Raw genomic sequence first — 25419 nt, forward strand, 5'->3', positions numbered from 1 at the left:
GATTATGTGGGCCGGTTCGCCGATCGTGAATATTTTGATGCCGCGGAGACGTTCGCCGTGGCAAAAATGAAAGAAACATTAAGTCGCCTTTGCTCGCTTTCCTTTTTATCAGATTCGGCCGGATTCTTTCACGGGTTATTCCAGTTTATTAAGATTGTCCGTTGGATAAAACGTGCGCCGCGTACGTTATTATTCGTAATATTTATGCGCGCGATAGGCACCCGCGCGGAAATACTTATATGCGACGGAATCCCGTAGAGCTTTCGCACGCGCGTCATCGGCGGAATTCTAGGCATATTATTCTCCTCCTCGCTTTCTATTTTCATTATTCATGAATTTACGTTTAGGTCTGTAGGGCTTTTGCAAAAGCGGGAGATGTAATGGGTACGCGACGGGGCGCAAACCGCGCTGTGCATACACACGCAGGAGGATTTTAATGATCTTTCTTCAGGTATTCGTCGGACTATAGATACCAGATTCCACCTGGACCGCAACCGTACGTTGCTTCGAACTCGGGCTACATTCGCAGCCTGTCTCGAGGACACGGGCTTCTTATGCACTCTTACTTTCTTTCTTGTAAAACTAATGTAAACGTCCTGATTTTATCTTACGAAATCACACGGTGCTCCCCGCATTGTTATTTATATCAAACGCTTTGCGTATATTTGTAATTCTAATAATGCTTTTATTTATTCGTCATTCGCGACTGGATAATTTCCCCGGACAGCTTCGCATATTCATCAAGTGGCCGCGAAATTCATATCGCTCGCAGGATTCGCGGAATGCTCTCAAGTTAGGAGTTTTCTCGCCTCGATCGCGAAGAATGAGGTGAGAATACACAATCCCGAGCGCGGCGTTACCGACTCCGCGATGCCGCTCGTGATGAAACCGATTGTAAGACTTTGTACGGATATACGGACGCGCGCTCGCTCGTGTTCAGCCCGGGCCCAGCATCCCGGCCCGAGGGGGGCACAAGTGTACGTCGTCATGTAATGCCTCATAGAAAGGTAAGAGAGAGCAAAGGGCCCTCGAGATGTTCGCGCGCGGCGCGCACACAGACATCATTGCGCGTACGAACAAAACGCAGACCGATGCACACGCACGTGCGTGCACACGAGGTGTATTCGCGATAAAGTGTATGTGAAAGAGAGAGAGAAAGAGTTGGATGTATGAAATGTATAAGAGAAAGAGAGAGAAGGAGGGAAAGCGAAAGAGAGCGTTGGCGAACGTGTGTAAAGTCACGATGGGCGATGCGGTAGGAGAAAAAGAGAGAGGAGCTCGCAAAGATGCGAGGCAGGGAGCGCGCGGGGTACACGTAAAGGGGTCCTCCGCTCTGTTCCCGGAGGTGGAGTGGACCTCGAGAAGGGGGGATGCACAGAAAGGGGGGGAGCAGACCACGGTGGATAGGGGGAGGCCCGCAGGCCGGCCCGCGGCTCCAACTCAGTTTCCCCGGAGCGACCGAGTCGTGAACCCTGCGGACTTCGTTGCGTTTCCGCGCTCCAGCGTGCAAGACGATAACAGTGGTAGGAAACGGTACACACGGACGCGCGGACATTCATGCGCACATACACGCGCGCGGATATACACACACGCGGAACCTCGTGCACGCCGGCTACCAAGCGGCGTGCGTGCGCGTCCATGCACACAGCGAAAACGCGTACGCTGGACACGCGTACACACCTGTTCGCCGCACGTTTCCACGGCGGCGCCGACGCCGGACGGCCGACTCTCTCGCGGGCTCTCGCGGCGGGTCACGCGTGTGCGTGAGCAGTGTCACGCGTCTCGTTCTCCCGGCGTTGACCCGCAGATCTTTTCTTTTTCGAGATCTCGGAAAGAAAAAAATATATATATATATATATATATATACATCGCTTCTGAGGACCGCAGGATTGCTACGCGGGAGTTAATCGGTGCGCGACGTGGTTTACAGCAATTAAAAAAATTCAGCTTACATTCGAAGAGGACGATTTCTCCCGTTCTCCCTCGTCGAGGAGTAACTGGAATACGAGCGGAGTTATTCGATAGCGCAAACTGTTTTTCACACGGCACGGCTACAGATTGAGAAACCAGCGTTGGATGCATCAAGTGCAATTACATACTTGGAAAGGAAATATACACGTGACGCTATCAATACTTAAAATTTATTTCCACGAACTGTCACATCGCTCGTGGAAACACGTGGGACGTTCGCAGGGCAGGTGGCGAATTTTGGCGCGCGCCTTTCGGGTTTTTGCACGCGATCGCTTTCTCCGATATAAGTTTCAAGGCACGTAATTAGACGCGATTAGTCTTGCGCGAAGACCGACTCCGGCGAATCGAGCGATCTGCAAAAGGCGAAGAAGAGAGAAGACGTGAGCGAAGAAGAAAAAAAAAAAAGACGTGAGCAAAGGAAGCCGTCGGCGATATCGCGAGATCATAGCGACCGCTCGTGATTGGAGTATTCTCGAGAGCGAAAGGTGCCTGTCGCGTCGCGAGAGCGGTGTATGCGAAAGCGCTTACGCGAGTCTCGCTGAAGTTCCTTTGAATGTCGTTTGTCCCCGGGAAACGTGAGGTTCCGAGAGTATTCACGGACGAGAAACGGCGGGCAAAAGCGCACGCCAGTCATCCCTTCATTCGCCGAGTGTTGACGTGTGTTTAGTGCCCAGCGGAAAGAGAAAAGGGTCCTTCCACGCGGAGGACACGCGCCAGTGGAGATATTCGGTGTTGGTGCGCGGACCGGAAAGATCTGCGGAGTGCAGTGTGCCGATATAGAGATCGATAATTCGGTGAGAGTGGTGAGAGAAAGAAAAAAAAAAAAAAAGGGAGAACGAGGGATACACCCGCGGCGAGATAACACTGGAGGTTCCGTCGAAGGCGCGGAGGAGTGCTCGAGAAAGCGGCCGAAAAGGAGCAGCGAGGGGACATCGATGATATGCGGTAGTCGAGGGATTCCCCAGGGAGAGACATGAGGGCGGCCGTCACCTACGTCCTGTTCCTTGCCCACCTCATACAGGTGAGTGTCACTCCGCACTTTGATTATTTTTCTTTTTTCGAAAGTCGTTTATAAGAGAGAAGGGCCAGGTGAGGAGGTGACCCCCGGTAACTCCAGGTCGGAGTGAGGCAACGCTCCGGCTCCTAAGCTCCCATTATTCGTCGGGTTCGACCGAAATTGTCGATCGTTACGGAAGCGTGGATTTGCTTGCCTCCTGATGTATTTTTACGGGTGGTGCTTGCATGTTCCGCTCGTGTTTATCAATACGGTTATATCTTTCATTTGACGATCTCTTAGTTCGATACACCGCGGCGGTGGAAGACGCGATGATAATTCATTTACGAGACTATCTCGTATATTTTTTCCGTCGCCACATAAAATATAATAAAATCACCGGCTTTGTCTACTTTCCGCGCGAATAATTTTATATCGCCGATCGTTTTCCAAAGCGGAAGACCGTTGGGATCAAAAGACGTACGTGAAAACGGCCTCGCATCGCAGATGCTACGGCACGCACGATAGCACCTTGTGCGATGATGCAACAAGCGGTAAACTATGAGCATTTGAAAGGAGCCAGCGCTGCGCGCTGAGATCGCAATGATCTATAATGGTCGCGGAGACTGGTATGGAAATCTTGCCGCACGATGTTGCAAATTAACTTCCGATACGCGATAGCAGCATCTTGTAAATCACCGTGGTAACGAGATTCTCATAAGTCTGGTATAGATATTTTTCACGAGATTATTATAATCTTCGGGTGGGATGTGTACGAATGTATAAATATTGAAGTCATCGGCGCACCGTTGAGAAACTCGCGTTCGATGATAAGTTCCATGTAATCATAATTTATAATATAATAATCAGAGGGACGCGAAAAAAAAAACGATATGCCCACTTCAATAATATATATGATCTCGGTTTTACATTTACGTTATTTATTTCATCACTTTTTTTTTTTTTTTATTCAACCCGAGTCGCGGCGCTTAATCGCAGTTAATCGAGTGCAATCGACTCCGGACCGTCTGATTAAAGACGATTTCACGCGAAGCCGCGGCCCTCGCGTATCGGAAAGTGTTGATGTGGCCTGACTAACGAATACCGAACGACCGCGCTTGGCGGGGCCGGCTTTCTCATCGCGATTTTCCGCGGCGGAGATTCCGCGACGACAGGCGAACGTTGGAGGAAGAGAGACGCCGGTTTATTAAGCTTGAAATTGCACGAGGCTCCCCTAACAATTATCGTAAACCCCCGTTATGGATTCCCGGTGCCGAGATCGATTCGCATTCGTTTGCATATATGCTCAGCGAGACACGCGCGGAATGCAACAAGATGCACCTGAGATTCGCCTTGGCCCGACTTTTACTGGCCGCTGCAATTCGTTTTCACGTACGTCTTTTGATCCCAACGGTCTTCCGCTTTGGAAAACGATCGGCGATATAAAATTATTCGCGCGGAAAGTAGACAAAGCCGGTGATTTTATTATATTTTATGTGGCGACGGAAAAAATATACGAGATAGTCTCGAACTCGGGATCCCTGAGAGCGACGATATCGCTATTATTGCATGACATTTCAGACAGTTCTTTTCGCCCGTTTCGTAATATAAAGAGAAGTACGCGAGAGAGTCAGCACAGCCAGGTGACTTAATAAAGAACGGGCCGCGGTGGAAAAGAGGGTTCCCTCGCCATCCTTTCGTCTCCCGATGATTTCGACCTAGTGCAATTAAGCCGCCGCCGTTACTGCTATTGCCGCACCGCCGCTGTTGTGCGCGCTGCTCTCTTTCAATTATAGTCCGAACGGAATTACCGTTATAACGTTCGATGCCGAAAAAAGTTCTTCGAAAGCAGTTCGAAGAAGCGCACTCCGCGTCTTTCTTTCAATTCAATAGTTGAACTTTATTCTTAAAGTAAATAAAATTTGGTTATTTTAAAATATATTTTACTTCCTTCCAAGTGGTCGTGCAATTCTAATTAATATTTGCGTCGTGTTCCGTCACGAATTTTCGTCGCGGCAATTTACAATAAAGGCAATTTACAATAAAACGCGCAAGTGAGTCATTATCTACTTGCCTATCGTAAAAATTATTCTAATAACGATCGGACAATGTAAGCCGAGAGAGAATATCTTGCTCAATAATCGATGACAAATTGTACGGGCTATTATATCGGCAGTCTGGCCATTACGTTAATGGAATAAAGATTAATACGTAGGAGTACCGCGAGTGTGTGCCGCGACGTTGTAATCACCGATTTTCGTGGAGAAGAGAGAAACTGTCTTCGCCGAGACAGCCGATCGGTCGGGAGCTGGTAATCAGGAAATCTTTAATTCGCGAGAACGTAAATCTCGATGGCGGGATCGGACGTAGGCCGGCCGTGATTGTAACCCCCGCGGGCGATCGCCGCAAAGAGAGCAATTTCGGATCATCGGTCTCTCTCTCTCTCTCTCTCTCTTCCCCTCTTGGAGACCGGTTTGCACGGAAGTTTTGACAAATCGATTCGCGCTTCCGCATTCGAAATGGTGCAATTTACGCGCGATTAGAAAAAAGCCCAGCGACGCTCAGGGATGCGCGACGCAAACGGCCGCGACGATGTAAATCTCGCGAGCGTTATTCATTATTCGCGTTAGCGTCGCGTATTAACGGCGCTAATATATTTGAACAACCGTAGGTTCCGCTCGCGGGCTTAGCGCAGTTTATTCATGACGCTATTAAGTGCACCGACGGTTGCACGGTGCAGCCGAGGGAATTCTGCAAGACATCTCGTACTGACGATCGCTTCCCTATTCTGGTACCTAGCCTTTTATCTGCCGTGCGATTATTTCTTTCGCGACTCGCTTTCGCGGTTATTAGGTTGAAAGTTTATCCCTTTCTAATCAAACTTTGCTTGATTAGAAAAAGTAATCGCCTGCTACTTACGGTATGTAGAATGTATGACGCGTATCGCGCGTAACGGCACGCAGTATCGCGGCGAACTCGAAAATTGCTCGGCCGTGATTGCAGTTTCGAAACTGCTCGATTTCATTTCCAAGATAGGCGATTTTGATTATCGCGGACGCGGCAGCTTTGATTTTCGTGGACGTGAAGGATAGTTTACCAATTGTAATTGAAATTATTGTCCGAGATACAAAATTATGAAAATCGATATAATTTGTGGTTGGTAATTACTGCAATTAATTCGAAAATAAACAGGTTTAAATTAATTAAGTTAACTAAATACTTTTGCGCTGCTTTAACAACTTGCGTCAAACGATTTCAATTAATTAATTCGCCCAAACGGACTAAAAAAAAATTACGTGTAATTTTTTAAAGAAATTAATTCGATTAGATTATTTTTGAGGCTCGCTCGAAGAGAAGCTAAATCTACGACGATCTAGAGAGCTCGGAAGTGACCAATTCTCGGAATCACGAAACAACATGCTCGAGCTCGAGCTCGACGAGCGCACTTAAAAAAAAAACGTAAACAAACTCGGCGTCGAGCGTCCAGCATCGAGCTCGGCGCTTCCAGGAACTGCTCGCGAACTTTTTTCTTTTCTATTCTCGCGAGAAAGACAGCGTGCAATTGACGATCCAATCTATTGACCGTCTTTTTTCCTCGAGGGACCGAAATCTCTCGCGTATTTTAGTCTAGTTGCGAAGGTCCGTGCGCGTGGACGTGCTTTTAATCGCTCCGCAACTACGCGCGTTTTCGTGCGTTAATAAAAAGTGCCGTATACAGATAAGTGTCGACGTCGCCGACACGAGAAACGAACGATCATTTTTCGTACTCCGGTATCATTCTACTCGTCGTTCCGCGCTTCGTTTCGCGCCTCGAAAAAGTGGCTTCGGAGAGACAAGGTTATGTCGCCGGCGGAACGCACGGAGCGTCCGACCTGAACATCGTCAAACGGACTAAAAAAAAATTGCGACACAATGCGACGCGGTAATTTCCTAAAATAAAAAATTTTTTTCTTTTAAAACGCTTGTTTATTTTAAGCTTGTGCAGTTGTCTTTCCGAGTAATACATCATTAACTGCGGCGCAACTAAAACCGCATTAAAAAAATCCGCGGCGTTCACCGGTGAATCCAGCGGTCTCATGACGTTCTATCATTTCTAGTGGCGCCCAGATTAAAGACTGTATGTAGAATGTACGACGCGTATCGCGCGTAACGGCACGCAGTATCGCGGCGAACTCGAAAATTGCCCGGCCGTGATTGCAGTTTCGAAACTGCTCGATTTCTTTTCCAAGATTGGCGGTTTTGATTTTCGCGGACGCGGCAGCTTTGATTTTCGTGGACGCGTCTCGCGTCGGCAAATGAGTCTCCTTGGAAAGGAGTAAGAACAAAGGAGGAAGACGCACTTGAATAGGACACGGTAGAGTCGTTCCTCAGTATGCGTTCCGCGGGCATGTTTTTTTTTTTTTCGGCCAGTCGGGCGAATTATTCGTACTTGGCGAGTTCCACGAGAACGTATATAAAAGTAGGCGCGTTGAGGTATGGCTCGCTGCACCTTGGCTATGCGGAAAGGAAAGGCTCTTCTTCTCCGACGTGAGCCGACCGACCGCGCAAGTGAACGTACAAACACACACACACACACACACTTAATCCACGTGCATGCAACTCGTTTCTACACACACTGAAGCAACCTTTAGTCATTTATCGTGTACATGATAGCTTTCGAAGCTCAAACTTGGTGCCAGGTTTTTATTGTTGAAAAAATTAAAAAACGTTTTTCAAAAACATTTTTTTTTTATTTTGTTACTGGAAATATCGCGTATAATTAAATAATTTTATACGCGATCTGTTCGCGCGTTTTGTATGCATGTTTCCTTTTTTTGATCGGTTTGGACGCTTTAATTAATTAAAATCTCTCGACGCAAATTTTTAGGGCAGCGCTTAACTACTTAGCTAATTTACTTAATTTAGACGAATATTTTTCGAAGTCGCTTCGCAGATTTTCCAATTAGCGTTTGCATCTGATAGATAAGATACGATAACTTTCGTCGATGCGTCCCCGTTGCGTCGTCGGACGGTAGCGGATTCGCAATTAAGATATTAAAACGAACACTTCTCTTCCGTCGGTTTACATAATCATAGCCGGGTATAATTACGTATTTACATAATTACATATATACCGTACGCGTTTATGGCACGCTAATGAGATCGGCGATAACAATCGATTTGTACAACTTACTTCTGCGTTTATCCACTTTTTAAACCCGTTTATTTTTGAGTTAATTGCAGTAATTACCAACCACAAATTATATCGAATTTCATAATTTTGTATTTCGGACAGTAATGTCAATTATAAACGATAAACTATCCATGTAACACCCCGTATTCTCCGAGCGGCCGGACACGGTCCAGCGAGCCGCCGATCGCCGCGGCGGGTCGACGCGTACGCAGGTTCCGACCGGGGGTGTCAGCGGGAAGAGTAAAAGCACGTGAGATTTCGGTTTCTATTTACAGTTTATTAGGTACGCTATTTACAAGGTGTTATTTAAAATACGCGTCGGGACCGCTGTTCCCGTTTATTTCAATTCGCACGCCGCACGTGCGGCATCGGTAATCGTGCGCGATGTTAATAAACGCTCCGGGCGGCGCGGTGTGTCGGTACGCGGATTGCGCGGTTGGGTTTAGACGGTCGGTTCCGGATCCGATGGAGAGGAGTCGAGTCGCGGCCAAGAAATCGGTATTGTTTAAAAAAAAAGAGGTGCGCACCGCGCCCCAGTGTCCGCCGGACGATGGTCAGTCTGGCGGGTCGGCTGTTGTTCGCCGGAACAAAGTGTTTAACGGACACCTCGTTACATCTTCACGTATACTTTACCTATCGTCTACAAAATTAAATTATCTTTTTATTACTTGGCGATAAACTGAAAAAAATTCACCAACTGTGACGGAGACGTGTTCTCACCCAGCGTGCGAAAAATCACCGAGCGGGCTTTTCGAAGCGGCCGCACTAGAATATACATCCTATCGTAACTTCGCGTTACGTTGCCGCTCGGATGAATCCGCGCGTATTTCTATCCCCAATTTCCTTTGTTCGCCCTGCGGCGGCGAATAGGTGCAATCGAATCTCGGGATTTCCGGTCCGCTGGTCTCGCATCCGCGCGAGTCCGTTGCGTAGAATTTATCAAATTATTATCTGTAGCATTGTGGGTTAAAAACAGTTGCGCTGGAGTTATTAAGCGCAATAATAATACGATGACAAAGATCTCTTCTTTACAAGGGAACACCTTTTCCATTTTTTATTCCGTTTAATGCCGCTTGCGGAAGCTGTTGATTTCTAGAAGCCAGTTTCGATCGCGTTGATTTCAAGCTTTAGCTTTTGATGCAGCGGGGAAAAACGTTGATTACGATAAGAGGCGCGTCTGTTACGGTGCACCCAAGTCCTCGCCAGCTCGACCCGTATACTCCCGACGCAAAGAACATTCGTGGAATAACGCGAACGCGGTCGAGGTGAGTGTTTAATGCGAGGCATGCCGCGCGTATCCCAGACTCGCGTTTATATTATGCAGGTAACGCACTACTACCAAGCACGATCATCAGCATATCGCCGTCCGCGGCGTTTCCACTTTGGTTCCTCCAAGCGGGAAGAAGGCGCGCCGTGCACTTGGCCTTGTGCCCTCGCGGATAGTGGACGCCTCTCTTCTACGAGGATCTCTTCGTCCACGACAACGACGAGATCCTCTCCCCCCTGCCGTCTCCTCCGCCTCTTCCTCTTCTTCCTCTCAATCCTACCTCTCGCGCCGTTTCGCTCGTCCTTCTCATTCTCAATCTTACCCCTTTCGCTCGAAGAGTCTTTCTGTAGTTCTGGGTACACCGCGAGATTTATTAGCCATCCGGCTAATTGGGAAGCGAGGACGGTCGCCGGGATTACAGAACGGAGATTTCCGTCGCCGAAGGGAATGCGCTTACCTCGAGGTGGAAAGAGAGAATCTACGCGACCGTACGGACGGCGCACCGGACGGGAATCTCTCTTTCTTTCTCCGGCGAGCGAACCAGAATCCGCCGGCCGCAAAAGCGGCCCGTTGCGTTCCTCGGCGTCGCCGCGTTTTTCAATTACGGCGCGACGCTCTATCTGCCGCGTGTTCCGGCTTGGTCAATTAGCGAGATTGATTCTCCGCTGCGAGTCGAACACGTACGTGATTATCCTCCCGACGATTTTCCTCGTGGACAATCTGCCTTACGTAATACTTTGAGTAGAATATAACGCTGAGCAACGGGAGATATAAAGATCTACTTATTTATTTTATTTATTTAAAACCGAGATTCGTCCGAATCTTGACTACTCGAAGTGTCCCGTGGGTTTCCATTCTGGTCACGTTCGAACTACGTAAAAGCGCTCTGCGGAGATCGGTTTCCTGGCGTCGGATCATTGCGGCCGACTGTAAATCCCGTCGGAAACGAGACGACACCGATTGCTCGTTCGACACAAATGCGTGAGAATAGTTGGCGTCGCGTCGCGAAATCTAACGCGACCGTCTGAGGCGGAGGGGAGGAGATCGCATGGGAAATCGGAGGTAGTACCCGGTGGTAACCCCACGTTCGATCGTACGCCGTCTTTCGTATGCGTCCTCACGTACGACTCGTTCGATCTTTTCCGCGAAACCTAAGACACGTCGTCTGACATAGAGAGAGGAGACGCGCACTCTATTCGGCGTACGTAAGTATCTATCTACCTGCTTGTCCGCCAGTCCGTGAGCTTCCCGACAACCTCGGAAGCGCGTGTGCGTGCGTACGTAAGTCATAGGCCCCGATAGACTGACGGACGAGGCAAACCAGGCAAACGGCCAGATAGCCTCGCAGCGGGATTCTACGTGTTTCACGTGTCCGCTCGCCTCCTTCGATCTCTCCGGGCTCTTCTCGAATCTCCGCCACGCGATACTCTGATACGTTGAACATGCAGGTTGCACGAATTCCGGGCCGATCCGGTCGCCAACGTCGGTTCGCGTATCAAAAAGGTTGCGACGTTAGTTAAATTCTTGCGAGCGCCATCGAATCGTTTCAGCTAAGACCGACGAAGGTTTCGCGTTGACAAAAGTTGACTGTTATTTTTTTTTTTTTTTAATTTTTTAATTTTTTTTTTTTTTTATATTATTTATTCGTACGCCGTTTTTTGCAACGTCTTGAAAATCTTGCGTCAGCTGCCAACGTCGTACCGACCGCGGTCTCGCCGGAAATTAATTAATTGGCCGCTGCGGGGAAATGGACGTGCATCGACTTCTTCGAGAATACCGTTCGGCTTAATTAATTTCCTGCGCCTACGCGGGCCGGCCGACGCAGCAATTCCTTCCACGTCTCTTGGAAAGACAGCGAAATCGTGCCGGTAATTTCCAATATCGAGGGTTCCGTTTTCCCGCGACGTCGAAGGCTGCATCTGATCCGCATAAATTGTCTGTCTTTCGATTTTTTTTTTTTTTTTCCTCGTATTTTTTTAAATGAAATTCGTCGGCGTATCCGCACGACGCGACATTATGACGATACTCTCGCTCACGACGCTTTATGTATTTCGGCGTGTTCATCGACTCTGACACGCATTCAAATAATGTATCATGCGTGTACTTGGCGTCGGACAATTTGAGGAACAAGATGATTCATGGTTAGAAGAAGCTACTTTCGTTAGAACGTCAGACACGAGCTGCATCTTTGAAGAACTTATCTGCCTAGCCAGCCAGCTGACTTTCATTTTCCTCTTTGGTATTTAACGGTGAAAGGGGAAATTTGTCAGGTACGCTCGCAATAATGAATAGTAACCCGAGGCCTAAAAAGAACATCGAGAGTATCGAGAAGCTTAAGTTTATTTTAACGTTTTTGTTATCTTATTGCAGGCGACAAACGCGAGCGGATACTTCGAGGTACAAATCCTGTCGCTGACGAACAACAGGGGCACCCTGGTGGACGGTAGATGTTGCGGCGGGGGAGGCGGGGGCGTAAAAGGAGATTTCCCGCCCTGCATGACGCCCTGCTCGACAGCCTTCTGGCTCTGCCTCAAAGAATATCAGTCGAACGTCACCGCCATCGGCTCCTGTAGCTTCGGCAACGTATCTAGTCACGCCCTCGGCCCGAACACTTTCACCCTCACCGACCCTGTCACTCTGCAACTTCATTTTACCTTCCGATGGACGGTAAGTCTAAACCTCGCATTAAACCTCATCTCACGTTTTTTTTTTATATTTTAATATTAATCGTGAACATTTTTCTTCCACCTTACTCGTGGCATTTGACGAACAATATTTATTTAAGACGAATTCAGCACTGACTCTGTCAGAGAATCGGGCGGTTGCATTTAACGTTAAATACGCGCCGAAGAGGTCGAGAAGTGATACCCGGAAAGTCGGTCGAGTGCCGAAACACGCGCGGCGACGGCATCTAATATCCGTGAGAACGCGCAGAACGTCGGCTGAAAATCCCCGACCGGTCCCGCCGTTACATCGCGTACGCACGAGGCGACGAGGCTTAATTCGATGTCCCGCGATTAATGACGGCCGCACGGTGTACGTATGCGAGGCCGTAATTTTGTTTGGTCACCGGCACAATGACGTCGCGCCGAAAAGCAAACGATGAGGATGAAGTCGTAACGAGGGGACGACACGTTCGGGCTTACGAATCGGGCCGCCACGGATCATTTATCACCGACGCCGTGACACGACGCCGGCGGAGAAACGGCGGCGTCTCATTAGCGACGCCGCCTCCGGGGGCCGACCACGTTAAATACGTACGCGCGAGTACCGGTAAACTATCTTCCCTCTCTTTCTCTCGCCGGAGCTGCCATTCTCGAAATCGCCGAAAGCTGGACCGAGTGTGAATTGTGCGGCGAACGGCGGCACCGCTTTCTCGCAACGCGCGGCACAAAGGCTAACAACCAGCAGCGGCGTCGAGCAAGAGTCGCGCGCTCATATGTATATACGAGGTGTAAAAAAATAAAAAATAAAAAAAAAAAGGCGAGCACGAAAGTCGCGGGCGTGGGAAAGCCGGTCCTTGAGCGAGCCACCAATTAACACCAATTAGCGCTCATCTGCTCTAGGTGCTGCCGGCGGAGCGGAGCTGACTTTACGTTTAGCGCGAGACGCTCCGACTCGCCGCGGATTGGCCACAACGTGCTCTTTGTACTGCCAAGATTGCATCATCGAAGCATATCGTCGTCGAAACTTACTGAACGTTATTCCCCTCCGGCATGCTTAACACCTTACCGCGTTTAACATAATTTAAATTCATCGACGCGCGGGACGATCAGCACGATGCATAGCGATCGCAGTATCCGAGAAAGTCATGCCGCGAGTTCGTTAATTAGCAATTAATTCACAGACGTAACACGTACTTTCCCTCGTTTAATTAGTAATTAATTTTATTCAGAATAAATACAATAAATGTGTACATGATAATGTTAACTTATCAGCGTAATAAACGTCAAGGTGCGCGCGTACACAAGTCACGCGGTTTTCACAGTTATTACCTCGCGAACACCGAACCGTCGGGGCTGGCTCCGCGTTCATTGTCTAATTTCCAAGGATCGTCAAGTTCATTATACCGAAGCAAGGCGCGTTTGCGAGCTCGCTCGCTCGCTCGCGCGCGCGAGACGCCAATGCGCGCTGATCTTTTTTTTCGCCGAGACCGGTTCCATCAGAGGAACACTTCCAGCTTTCTACCATCGCATCGGCGGCTCGACTCCCGTGTAACCCCGTCGGGTGCCAGCGCAAGGCTATACACGAAGAAGCGGACAGTCGCGTCTCCCGCGCGCGCGGCAGCGTGATTCGAATTTATTTATTGCATTAGCCGACCGTCGCTCACTCACGGCTCTTGATTGGTGGTGCCAATCGGGTATCCCTTTGCGAACGACGCCGGGATAAGCCGGGTATATAAAAAACGTAACCACCGCGTCGATACCTCGCGCAAACGCCGTCGTAATTATCCTGATTAACGGCCATTCTCTCAGTTTTGCATTATCACGCGGGCATTATCAATGTATCGCTAATCATTACAGCAGGGCTTACGGTAATGCCCGAGTCCTAACCGCGGGCGCAGCTTGTGTGCCGTCGAGCTTATTCACGTGGGCATAACGTCTCATAGTATGTAAATCATCGGCTATCGTATAATTTAAAGGAACAAGGTGGCTCGTAGATACTTTGCACGGTGGCGGCGAGAGAGATGACACGCGCACCTCGGCTCCGCATTCATCCTGTTTCGTTATCGAATTTACATGACGTCGGAATCAATACGCTCAACGCCGTCCCGTTTATACCGGAAGTTGTTCTCTACTTCATAGTTTCGCACGACGAATGCGCTTTCGTGTAACTCTCGGTTATATAAGCTGGAGTCCTGAAATTGGTAACCCTACACTATCATATAATTTAAACCGCCCCCAAAGGTCAGCAGACGCTGTATAAATTTGCAAAAGCACCAGGCTCCGAAGGTCCCACTTAGATCCGTGCCTGGCGAGGAATTATTCAAGCTGGGCAAGGGTTAATTGCTGCCTTCATCAAACCACCTCCCTTCCTCTTTCAAATGAGCCCTTGTCGTCCGTGACATCACCGTTCTGTATTTAATCCGACTTCGTTGCGTCACGGCAGTGCTGAATCGTAGACGAGGATCCGAATAGATCTGTCAGAAAGAAAAAGAAAAAAAAAAAAAGATCTTATCTCGATCATAATATATGTATAATGTATACGTCCCCTTTTATAAAAACTTGTTCAGACAATTATTTCGCTAATTAAAAAGTAAAAGTAACATTTTTATGATTAAAATTATTATGCTCGAGCTTTTTATGTAAAGTAATTAAATTAAGTTTTAATTTAAATGGTCCATTACCTTTTCGCATTGTGGTTTTCTTCATCGTTTTGATTTATATTTCTTTTGCAGAGGCAATTCACGTTGATCCTGCAAGCGAGAGACGAGGTGAGCGCTGGCGTGATCGAAGAAGCGAGTTACAGCGGTATCGTCTTGCCTGGACCTACGTGGCACACTCTCAATCATCAAGGAAGAAACGCTCACTTGGCGTATCGGGTACGAGTTCTGTGCGCCGATCATTACTACAATGCGACCTGCACGAAATTCTGTCGACCCAGAAACGACATTTTTGGCCATTACACCTGCGATGAGAACGGAGACAAAGTGTGCATACAGGGATGGAAAGGCGTCGACTGCGAGACAGGTGAGTCCATATTTGGCAAACAATTAAAATTGCTATTACACCAGCACATTTTTCTTTTAATATATCTAATTAATCATTAAAGAAAATAATTTTCTTCAATAGTAAATTAGTAGATTCTGCTTTACCGTCTTTAAATAATAATTTTTCTTAATTTTTTTCTTCTTTTTTTTGTATTTTTTTTCTGAACGTACACGAATGCGTAGAAAAGAGAAGCAAAGAACTCTCTTAACATATTTCAGTATTAGCACCTCAGGTGTGCATCGACTTTAGAATGAATTATTGCTGATTAATCCCGCGTTTACCGCGTGCATAACCACGTATTACCACATGCGCATTATTAATTATACCGGACACCGTATAACGTATAGGCAAAAAGTATCCGCGCTAACGCATTCCTTGACCCTTCTTTAAATCCCTTCGTGGAAAATGTTTTTACAGATAAATTACTTTGTTAAAGTATTACGCAAAAGTAATCATATTTATACAAGGATATCAAGATTTTTAACTTATTTTATAACACCGAAGAGCCTCGGTTATCTTCATGCTATCAACATATACGTTGTATACATAATTAAAAAGTTTAATTAATAAAATTCGCTTGTAAAACTTTTTTTTTTTTACGCAGAACATATTTATGATAGATACAGAGATTACGAAATGCGCATGTTGCATTCCTCATCGTCATCGTTATCATCTCGTTACGCATAAAGATATATCTTCGAACCATATCGATAACGTATACGGCGGAGGTCGAGTTTTTGTTTTCTACCGTACGCCATGCCGCCGGGAGAATAATTAATCGTTCATTGGAGCGTGAAATCTTACGACAGGACTACTTACCGCTTATATGGGTGTCGTTTAACTCGATTTCTCACACACGCATGCACGCCTGAGCCTAACGAGGCTCGCACAATTCGATTACAAGCTATTAATAATCATTACGTTAATAATAGAGTCGTAGTAGAAGTTTCGAATACGCGGTTTAAAAAAATTTAATCCGAGCTTTTTATCTCGCACTTGCTTTCGTGGTATTCATAAACAACGAACTTGACGATATCCTGAATATTAAATTAATTTCAGTCTTTCTTCTTAGTTTAAAAAATATTAATTAAAAATTTTTATCATTTTCTCGCTTTTCTTTTTTCTTTTTTTTTAATCGGAGACTTGAATAAATTCGAGAAAGTGAATGCGAGCGAGCGGTGGAAGAAAGGATTCTCGAGGAGCTGAACGGCAGTAACGGAAGGACGAGCAAAACCTGCCCTTCACGTTTTCGCGATTTCGATCTTTATTTCCACCGTTCCGGATTCTCGTTTGGCCGCGCGCGGGTTACCGCGGATTCCGTCACGTTCGCGATTTAGCTAGCGCGCAGGAAGTCGCCGCCGAGAGGAAGATGTGCCCCGCCGTGCGTGGTCTCGTATGAATCGTAAAACACGCGAATTATCCCGGAGCGTGCCTCAATGAGGCGGACGTTAGACGCATGTCGTACGATCGCCACAAAGGTAGCGGCACATCACGCCAGGTCCAGTCCCACAATGCTGCGCCGACTAATATAACAGCTCTTTCTTCGCTGCTTAATCGTTACTTCCGCCTCGCCATGACCGCTCCGTAGTTACTGTCATCCCTTCCCTTTTCGCGACGAGGGCACAGCTCACGCATAAGGTCGATCCCAAGCCGGACCGACGACTCGAGAAGATCCCGACGGCATTCATTTGACGATTCCGGCCATTAGATTAGAGAGATACGCGAGTCCCCTTTCTGCGCCCCGGCATTTAAATCACGCCACTCGTTTTTCGAGCAAACCGAACATTTGCACGACGCGTCGCGACATTAAAGCGGCGCTCTGATTCATTGTCGGGTCAAAACTTCAAAGCTGGACGCAAAAGGTTTTCATTATTATTTTCTTTTTTTTTTTTTTTTCTGAACTACGAGTTCCCACCGGTCGCTAACGTTTCAAACAATAATTATCTACGCGCTCGTGATATTACGCCAAAGGAATTTAAACAACGCACGGCTACTACTTCGACGATCCTGCTCGTTTTCCTTGGCACCGTAAACTTTTGAGATTCCGCTGTTTGATAATCGCGATCGTCTCGGGCCGCCACTCGATAGTCCGCTTTTTGCCGCATCGAGCGTGTGCGGCCGGCGATAATTACGCGACACTTTCGCTTCTCGCTTGAAGTGAACTTCCGATCTCGTCGAAAGATCGAATCTTCTTGATACAAAGAGCGGTAGGGCCCTAAAAAAAAATTTCTCCGGTTTAACGACGCGGAAAGATCGAGTTATCGTTTTGAGCACGTTCTACTTCGGCGGACGGAAAAATGCGCGAACCCCAATTAGAAACTATCGGCGAAGATCGCGTGTTCGTGCAAGGCGATGAGACGCGAGTCCCGGCTGCAAGAAAAGATAGTAGGAAAGAGAAAGAGGGAGAGAGAGCGAGAAAGAAACTGGCTCCGACATTTTTGTCGCGTTGTGAAAGGTCAATAGGAGAATTTCACTCGTGCATCGTCTTCACACGATGCACCAACCTGGTCGTGCGTCATGCAGGTAAAACCTCTGCGCTGAGCGCATACGTGGTGCTCTTTTAACATTTGATAAGCACGAAACGGTCTTAGAAATGCACGAAAATTGTAAATCTTGCTTGGCAATGTATCGCATTATTGCATAACCTTAATTTATCAAATTAAACCGAGGAAAAAATTAATAACGCGAAATTAATAACGTGGCTGCGATCTTAATCGTCGAGAGAATTTATCTTGCACGCAATAAAAATATAATTACACTGTGGTGGAGAGCGTCGCGTCACGACAATGACCCTCTCTACTTGACGGGCAAATATAAAAAAAAAAAAAGGTTTTTCTCGCGACGAGTACAGCCGCGGATGAATTTTCTCAGAAAACCGTTTATCCGCGTGAGCGGTGGTGGACCCAGTCGCAGTTGCGGGCGCGCGCACAAAGTACGATCGCACGAAAAATTGTTGAGGCTTCAGCCCAGCTATCCGCCTCTCTTCGCGCAGCTGTTCCGCGCAAAAAGGCGCACGACGCGGAAAAGGGAAGAGGCCGGCTCCGCGAAGGCAAATCGCGCAAGTTAATTTACCTAACTGCCGGCGTATTAATCAATCGCAAGCCGTAGGCATACGGAGTAGCCGGCATGCCCGATCGTTCAGCCCAAGGGGGATTTATAGTTTCTAAACTGTGCGAAAGAACTACGGGAGATGTAGAGAGAGTCTTCGGAGATTGTACGAGCATGGGGCCAGGGAGCTTGATTAGCTCGATCCACGACGACGGAAGACAACGATGACGGTCGACGTTAGCATATGCAAGCGCCACATCTCGCGGGAATCTCGCGGGATGGCCGGGCACGGCGGGATCGCAAGAAAAGCCTGTCGCGAATGCATCGTCATTTAGGGGAGGGAGGGGGAGGAGGAAGGCCCCCGAAGTATCGCGATGCAGTCGTATAAATATCCGTAAATGTTCGTTGTCCGTGCCGGACGAGAGAGCGGGGCTATTAATCATTAGGAATGCCGCGGGCGGCGCATACGTACGCATGTGCGCGTACGATAATCGCGTATGCACGGTAACGGTAAAGGTGTTGGGCACCACGCGGCCGACTTGAAATCCCGAAAAGACATACGCACGCAGGGTACGCGCACACGAGCGAAACCCGGCGCGGCATGAGTTTTCGTTTCACGGTTGGAGGGATAATCCTTCTCTCTGTCACTTCTCATCTGTCTTTCTGTCCCCCCGGCTAATTGAGTTGCCCGGTCCCGGCGAGATCCCCGTCACGTACGTCCTCTTTTCTCGCTGTTCTTTTTTTTTCTTTTTTTTTTTATTTTTGCATTTTTTTTCTTTCTTACCTCGGCGGGAAGAAACCGAGTCATCGTCGCCGCGTCGGATCTTCGTCGCGCTTCAGGGTACGTTACCGGGAGTGCGATACCATGACCGCACCGAAATTAGATTTTCTCGTTTAACCACCTGCACCGAAGCACGTGTGCGTTCGGTGCTTCCTTTCGCGTCGAGATATCTGACGATCGCGCATATTTTTTTCTTCGAGAAACTTTAGAAACCGTCACCCCGTTAAGTCCTTCCGCGTTTATATCGTTGAACCGTTTCGCTCGTTACATCTCGGTTAATTACTCGGACTTGTGTGACTTACGTGTGTCGCGTGTCGCGCACGGAAAACGAACAAGGGACTTAATCCATCTACGTCGCCGTTCGCGAATGTAGACATCTCGCGGGAATTTTTCCATCCGAATCCGTCGTTCAATAGCATGCGTATGATCGATGAATAAAACCTGAATCTGTCGAGAGTACGCTTAGTATATTAATCACCGCGATACAGTTACGTCTTCGTTTGCTCTCGAGTCGCGGTTTACCGCGGTCTCGGAGTTAAACCGTGCCGGAATTGCCGCGGCCAGCGTCGTTAAGTTGTTGAAAATTATTCCGAGTCTCGATTAACGTTTCGTAAATTCTTTCAGCCGTGTGCAAGGAGGGCTGCCATCCCGTGCACGGTCACTGCAACGTCAGCGGGGAGTGCCAGTGTCGTCACGGCTGGCGCGGCGAGCTTTGCGACCAGTGTATGCCTTATCCCGGCTGCAAGCACGGTTACTGCAACGGCTCGAGCTGGCAGTGCATCTGCGACACGAACTGGGGTGGGATATTGTGCGACCAGGACCTCAACTACTGCGGCACCCACGAGCCGTGCCAGAACGGCGGCACGTGCGAGAACACCGCCCCCGACCAGTACCGCTGCACGTGCCCGGAGGGCTTCTCCGGGCCCACCTGCGAGAAGGTCGACAATCCGTGTGCATCCAGCCCGTGCCAGAACGGGGCGACCTGCCGCGAGCTCGGCGAGACCGCACAGTGCGAATGCGCTCCGGGCTTCGCCGGGCCGTTTTGCGCGACCGACATCGACGAGTGCGCCTCTCAACCTTGCCAGAACGGCGGCACCTGCGTGGACGGCAAGAATGGCTTTGCCTGTAACTGCCCGCCCGCCTGGCAGGGCCTACTCTGCCAGTTCGACGTCGACGAGTGCACGCTCAAGGAGCTACCCTGCAAGAACTTTCTCACCTGCATCAACCTAGCCGGCGACTATCGGTGAGCATCACCACTATTTTCTTCCGGTTAATTATTATTAATCAGAGATTCGTAGATGAATTAAACCATACGCGAGCTACGCGCGCCTTGTTTTTCTCAAGAGATTCTAATTCGCGCGCGTCGTTACATTCGGACGTCAGTTAATTATAATAATTTTGTTATGATAATTACAATTGAATGATTTACGACGTGTTGTTTACTTACGTTTGTAGCTTTCGGTTAGATTTAGGTTAGACGACCATCGGAACTCCCTGAAGAAGGGCGAGTGAAGCCGGTCGCGGTGCAATTTCAGGCCGGACGCTCCGTGCGTTCCGCCCGCCACATAACCTTTTTTTTCGAAGCACTTTCAAAGCACAAAATAAAGCAAAAAACGATGAGTAAGATAACAAAAGTACAAAAAATAATCGTCCGTTTACGAGTCGACGACGGTCGACACTTATTCGGATGCGATACTTTCCTATTCGCGGCTAAAAATACGCGTAATTGCGGAGCGATTAGCAACGCGTCCTCACGCCCGAATTTCCGTAATTAGACTGAAGTTGCTGCTAGAGATTTCGACCCTTGGAGGAAAAGAGACGACCGCGAAGAAAGTGAGACAATAGATTTCTCACGAACGATGTAATTATTGGAAATAAAGTCATTATAAATCATTTTTCCCCGCTTTCTCTAGCACAGAACGTTAAATGACAGTAACAATCCATAAATGCATTTTTATTGACTTACGAATAACTCGTTTTACTACCTCCGTCACTCGTAAAATAATGCTGAAAACGCGGAGAGAGAAAAAAAAAAGTTGTCACAATTGAGCAACTGCGTTAAACGTGATTTAAATGTCCATTAACTCTTTATAAAACTTTATAAAAATAAAAAAATAAATAAAAAAAAAAAGACAGCGAATTACTGGAGAAATCAAATTATATCGAATTTACCTGAATTCTTTAATTCCGTCGAGTAATTTTCTCACGGGCAGCAATTTTTATCTACAAGTTTGATCATTTTTCGCAGGTGCCGATGTCGGAGCGGTTTTACCGGGAAGAACTGCACGAAGAATATCAATGACTGCGTTGGCCAGTGTCAGCACGGCGCGCTCTGCATCGATCTGGTGGACGATTATCATTGCAGTTGCACGCCCGGTTACTCTGGCAAAGACTGCGACGTCGACATCGACGAATGTGCGTCCAAGCCGTGCCAGAACGGCGGCGATTGCCGCGATCTGGTGAACGCTTATGAGTGCGTGTGCCCGGTGGGCTTCACTGGGTACCAGTGCGAGATCGATCGCGACCATTGCAGCCCGAACCCGTGCCGTAACTCGGCACCGTGTTTCAACACGCAGACAGACTACTATTGCCACTGTCCGACGCAGTGGCAGGGCAGAAATTGCTCGGAACCGGCCTTACATCATCCACAGTTCGGTATGCTAGACGACGGGCAGTCAGGTTGCGGCAGCGAGGGCACCCCGTGCGGTGGTAAGGGTCGCTGTAGCGGCGGAAGATGCATCTGCGACCCGGGCTATACGGGCGTGCACTGCCACGAGAATATCAATGACTGCCGTGGCAATCCCTGCTTAAACGGTGGCACATGCGTCGACCTGCTCAACTCTTTTCAATGCATTTGCAGAGAAGGTTGGAGTGGAGATCTTTGCGACCAAAGTAAGTGACTGAACATTAAAAATAATTTAGTTAATAATTAGGACTCGTTATAATGTGACACATTTAATTCTTTTAGATATGGACGAATGTTTGACGCAACCTTGCCGCAATAACGGTACCTGCGTGGACGGCGTGGCAGATTTTACGTGCATCTGCGAAGGCGACTGGAAAGGCAAGACGTGCGCGCTGCGTCGCGGTCACTGCGAGCCAGGTACTTGTCGAAATGGTGGTACTTGTCAAGATCGTGGAGATGGTTTCACGTGCCATTGTCCACGCGGATGGGAAGGTGCCGCCTGTCATATTTCGTCACCATCGGCGTGTACGAGCAATCCCTGTGCAAACGGCGCGACCTGCGTGAACACGGTTGATGGTAGCTACCGGTGCGTCTGCCGCGAAGGTTTCGAAGGCCCGAATTGTCGACGCAACGTGGACGACTGCCAACCAGTACCATGCCTCAACGGCGGCAAATGCGTCGATGGTGATAACTGGTTTAGATGCGAATGCGCGCCCGGCTTTACTGGACCAGATTGTCGCATCAACGTGAATGAATGCGCGAGCGATCCGTGCACCGGCGGTGCTACTTGTGTCGACGGCATTGCGAGTTACTCGTGCATCTGTCCGCCCGGTAGAACTGGTTCACGATGTGAAATTCGAACGGCTGGTGGACCAGGCTGCACTGCCGCCACGTGGGAGGACGACTGCAACGTATGCGAATGCCGAAACGGTAAAAATCAGTGCAGCAACGTTTGGTGTGGACCGGGCAACTGTTTGAATGGTACTTCTTGTTTGGCCCACGAGGTCTGCGTTCCTAGCCCAGGTGAAAGTTGCCTGGCGCCACTATGTCCAGCGTGGGGTGAGTGCCGTCCCATCGAAACTGGAAGGCGAGTCGGTCCCCCTGCATTACCAGCTCCACCGTCCTGCTGGCCCGGACAGTCCACGCTTGGACCAACTTGCTCGAGACTTACGATATTATTGCGAAGAGATACCTTAGTGCCCGGTACATCGGTAGAATTGTTGTGCCGTCGTTTAAGAAAGCTCTTGGCCGATCCTCGAAGGCCACAGTCGGTGGTACTGCTGTGCGATTTGAAGCCTGGTGACAACGATACGATAGAAGTGACTATCTTCTCTGAAGCGGCGGCAGACACAGCTCGCGATCTCGGCGAAATTCTCAGCCGTCCGTTATCCAGGCCTCTCGTTTTGGCCTCTGTGCTGGAGGTCAAAGTAGAGACGGCGCTACTCAGCGAGCCTAGTTCGGCGAGTGCGGCCAATGCTGGTAGTTACGTGGCTGTATTAGGCGGCGCTCTGGCGACTGTGTTGTTATTAGCGCTGTTTGGCAGTCTCTGGTATCTTAAATCTATGAGGCACAGATCGAACTTGACGGCGACTACCAGCAGCGAGACTTCGTTGCACCGTCACCGTAGTGATCTCGATGAAAAGTCGAACAATCTTCAGAACGAGGAGAATTTGAGGAGATACGCTAATCCGCTGAAGGATCAAGATTCCGAACCTCGTATATCCGTCGTGAGGCCTTTGTCAGGCACTTCGCTTGGTACATTGACCGGCGCTGAGGAGAGTCTTGAAATGGTATCTGAGGAAGGTAGACATCGTTTGCCACCACTATACAAACCGCCTAGTGCGGAAGCCAGAAACAATACGGCCAGTTTTAGTTACGAGGAAGGACCGCACAAGCCTTACAGCAAGCCCAGATTACAGGAACCGCCGTATCCTCATCAACCAGGCACCAGCCAGATACCGCCGGGACCACATCAAGTGCTAACGGTACACGTGTGATTAAATATCATTAAAGTTATGCGAAAAACAATTGAGGACAAAAGCGTCGGTGAGTTTCTTGATTTTTTCTTGCATACGTGTGCATTAATAAAAATTCTGAAGAACTAGAAAACGCAAGAGACTGAATGCTTTTTTGGACGATGTTTTTTTTTTTTGTGATAATGAAAAACGTGACTCGATTTCGAGACAACTTGAGATGGGTCTCTTCTGAGATTCTGTTTTACGAACTAATTTCTAGAGTATATTACAACAAATGCAGAAAAAAAAATAAGAAAGAACGCTTGACTTTTATAGGGCTCAGCAATACGATTATGTTATAAAATAACATAAATTTCCAATGCCTTTTCGAAGCGCATCCTTTTTTTTAGAATCGCTTCATTTATAGTATTATTAGAATATGACTGTTAACATTCTCAATTTCCAGATATATGTACAGTTGTGGTCAGAATAGTTGCAAAATTAAAATTAGGAACACGATTTTAAAAACAAAGAATGCAAACCGCTATATTCGTTGATGTGTAATACATAGATATGGTGATACTTATGTATTACACATAAACGAATGTACCGATTCGCATTCTGTTTCTTTATGCGTGTTCTTAAAATCATTAAAATAAGAATATGTTGCAACCTTTCTAACCACGACTACAAGAATCGTAGTATGATTTTCAGACTGAAAATTTAGAAAACAAAAGTTTACTTCTTTTCTTAACGTTCTACTTTTTCGCGCTTCTATACGATGACAATAAGCGATTGACAATTATAAATAATTTTAATGATAATAATTGTTATCGTTGTACATATGTACATAGCTCGTACTTATTAATTTTGCTAAGCCTCTCCTTTGCATTCTCTTCGGCGTTGCCATTCCTCTCTTTTGTATGCGCCTTGACTTTACATGTTTATATTCAACCTATTTCTTCGATTATTATATCATCATTGTTAGCGTTTTTTTAACTTTTGTAATTTGAAAAATAGGATGGCACCGTCGCACCTACGAGATGTTTGTCATGTATAATCGTCGAAGCGAAGCTGCGTTTTATTCGAGATGAAAAAAATAGAAATAGAAATATGTAACATACATATGTATACTTTTAATCATGTATCGCGTAGTACCTCCAAAATCGAGGTACAAATGTATATATTTTTCGAGGTACACATTGATATAGATAATACTTTTCGCGATATATTAGCACGAGGTACATTATACATACAATGATTGAATTGAAGGTACTGTCTTAAAAAACTCGCGGTACTTTTCTTTGGAGGTACATATTTTTTCATATATTTTTTTAGCGATACATGATTAAGAGTATATAACGAAAAGTACGAGTTTTTCTTTAAATATCATTTAGGATTTTTTTTTTTATATATCGCGCAGGCAATCGCTCGATCATCGTACGTGCACTGAAAAAAAAGAGGGGCTATATATGGTAATAATCATCCAGCCTTGATTAATATTATCCATAATCCATAACATTAATCAAGGCTGGATAATTATTATCAAATATAACTCCTCTTTCTTTTCAGTATGAAAGTATGCTTTGTATGATATAACGTGAGCTTCAAACGTTCCTTAAGACGATATTATTGTGATACTCATAGAGAAAACGACGTCATTGTAAAGCATTACTATGGTACTCCGCGTGTTCATTTATTTCAATTTTACTTGGTCGAGTTTTTTTTCCTTTTTTTTTGTGCGCGAAGTATTTTTCGCGGCGATAAATACTGCCATTGGAAGAGGATGTGCCAAGCGATACGCTGTATCGCGACGGCACATTCGACTTGTAA

The 25419-nt window shown here is 47.4% G+C and overlaps 1 protein-coding gene across 2 annotated transcripts; it reads left to right on the forward strand.

The window, feature by feature from the left end:
- Ser (protein serrate) lies at window positions 1-25346 on the forward strand. Of its 2 annotated transcripts, none has more exons than XM_070671096.1 (6): window positions 1-11675; window positions 11776-12072; window positions 14804-15095; window positions 19570-20188; window positions 21194-21837; window positions 21914-25346. In XM_070671096.1, the coding sequence occupies exons 2-6, from the start codon at window positions 11902-11904 to the stop codon at window positions 23626-23628; spliced, it is 3441 nt and encodes a 1146-aa protein (XP_070527197.1). In that variant the 5' UTR covers window positions 1-11675; window positions 11776-11901; the 3' UTR covers window positions 23629-25346. The 2 variants fall into 2 exon arrangements, with proteins under 2 accessions (XP_070527197.1, XP_070527196.1); XM_070671095.1 differs by having other exon boundaries at window positions 1-2992.
- The last annotated feature ends 73 nt before the right edge of the window (window positions 25347-25419 follow it).

This window comes from Cardiocondyla obscurior, linkage group LG22 (assembly GCF_019399895.1).
Source record: "Cardiocondyla obscurior isolate alpha-2009 linkage group LG22, Cobs3.1, whole genome shotgun sequence".
Classification (NCBI taxonomy): Eukaryota; Metazoa; Arthropoda; class Insecta; order Hymenoptera; family Formicidae; genus Cardiocondyla; species Cardiocondyla obscurior.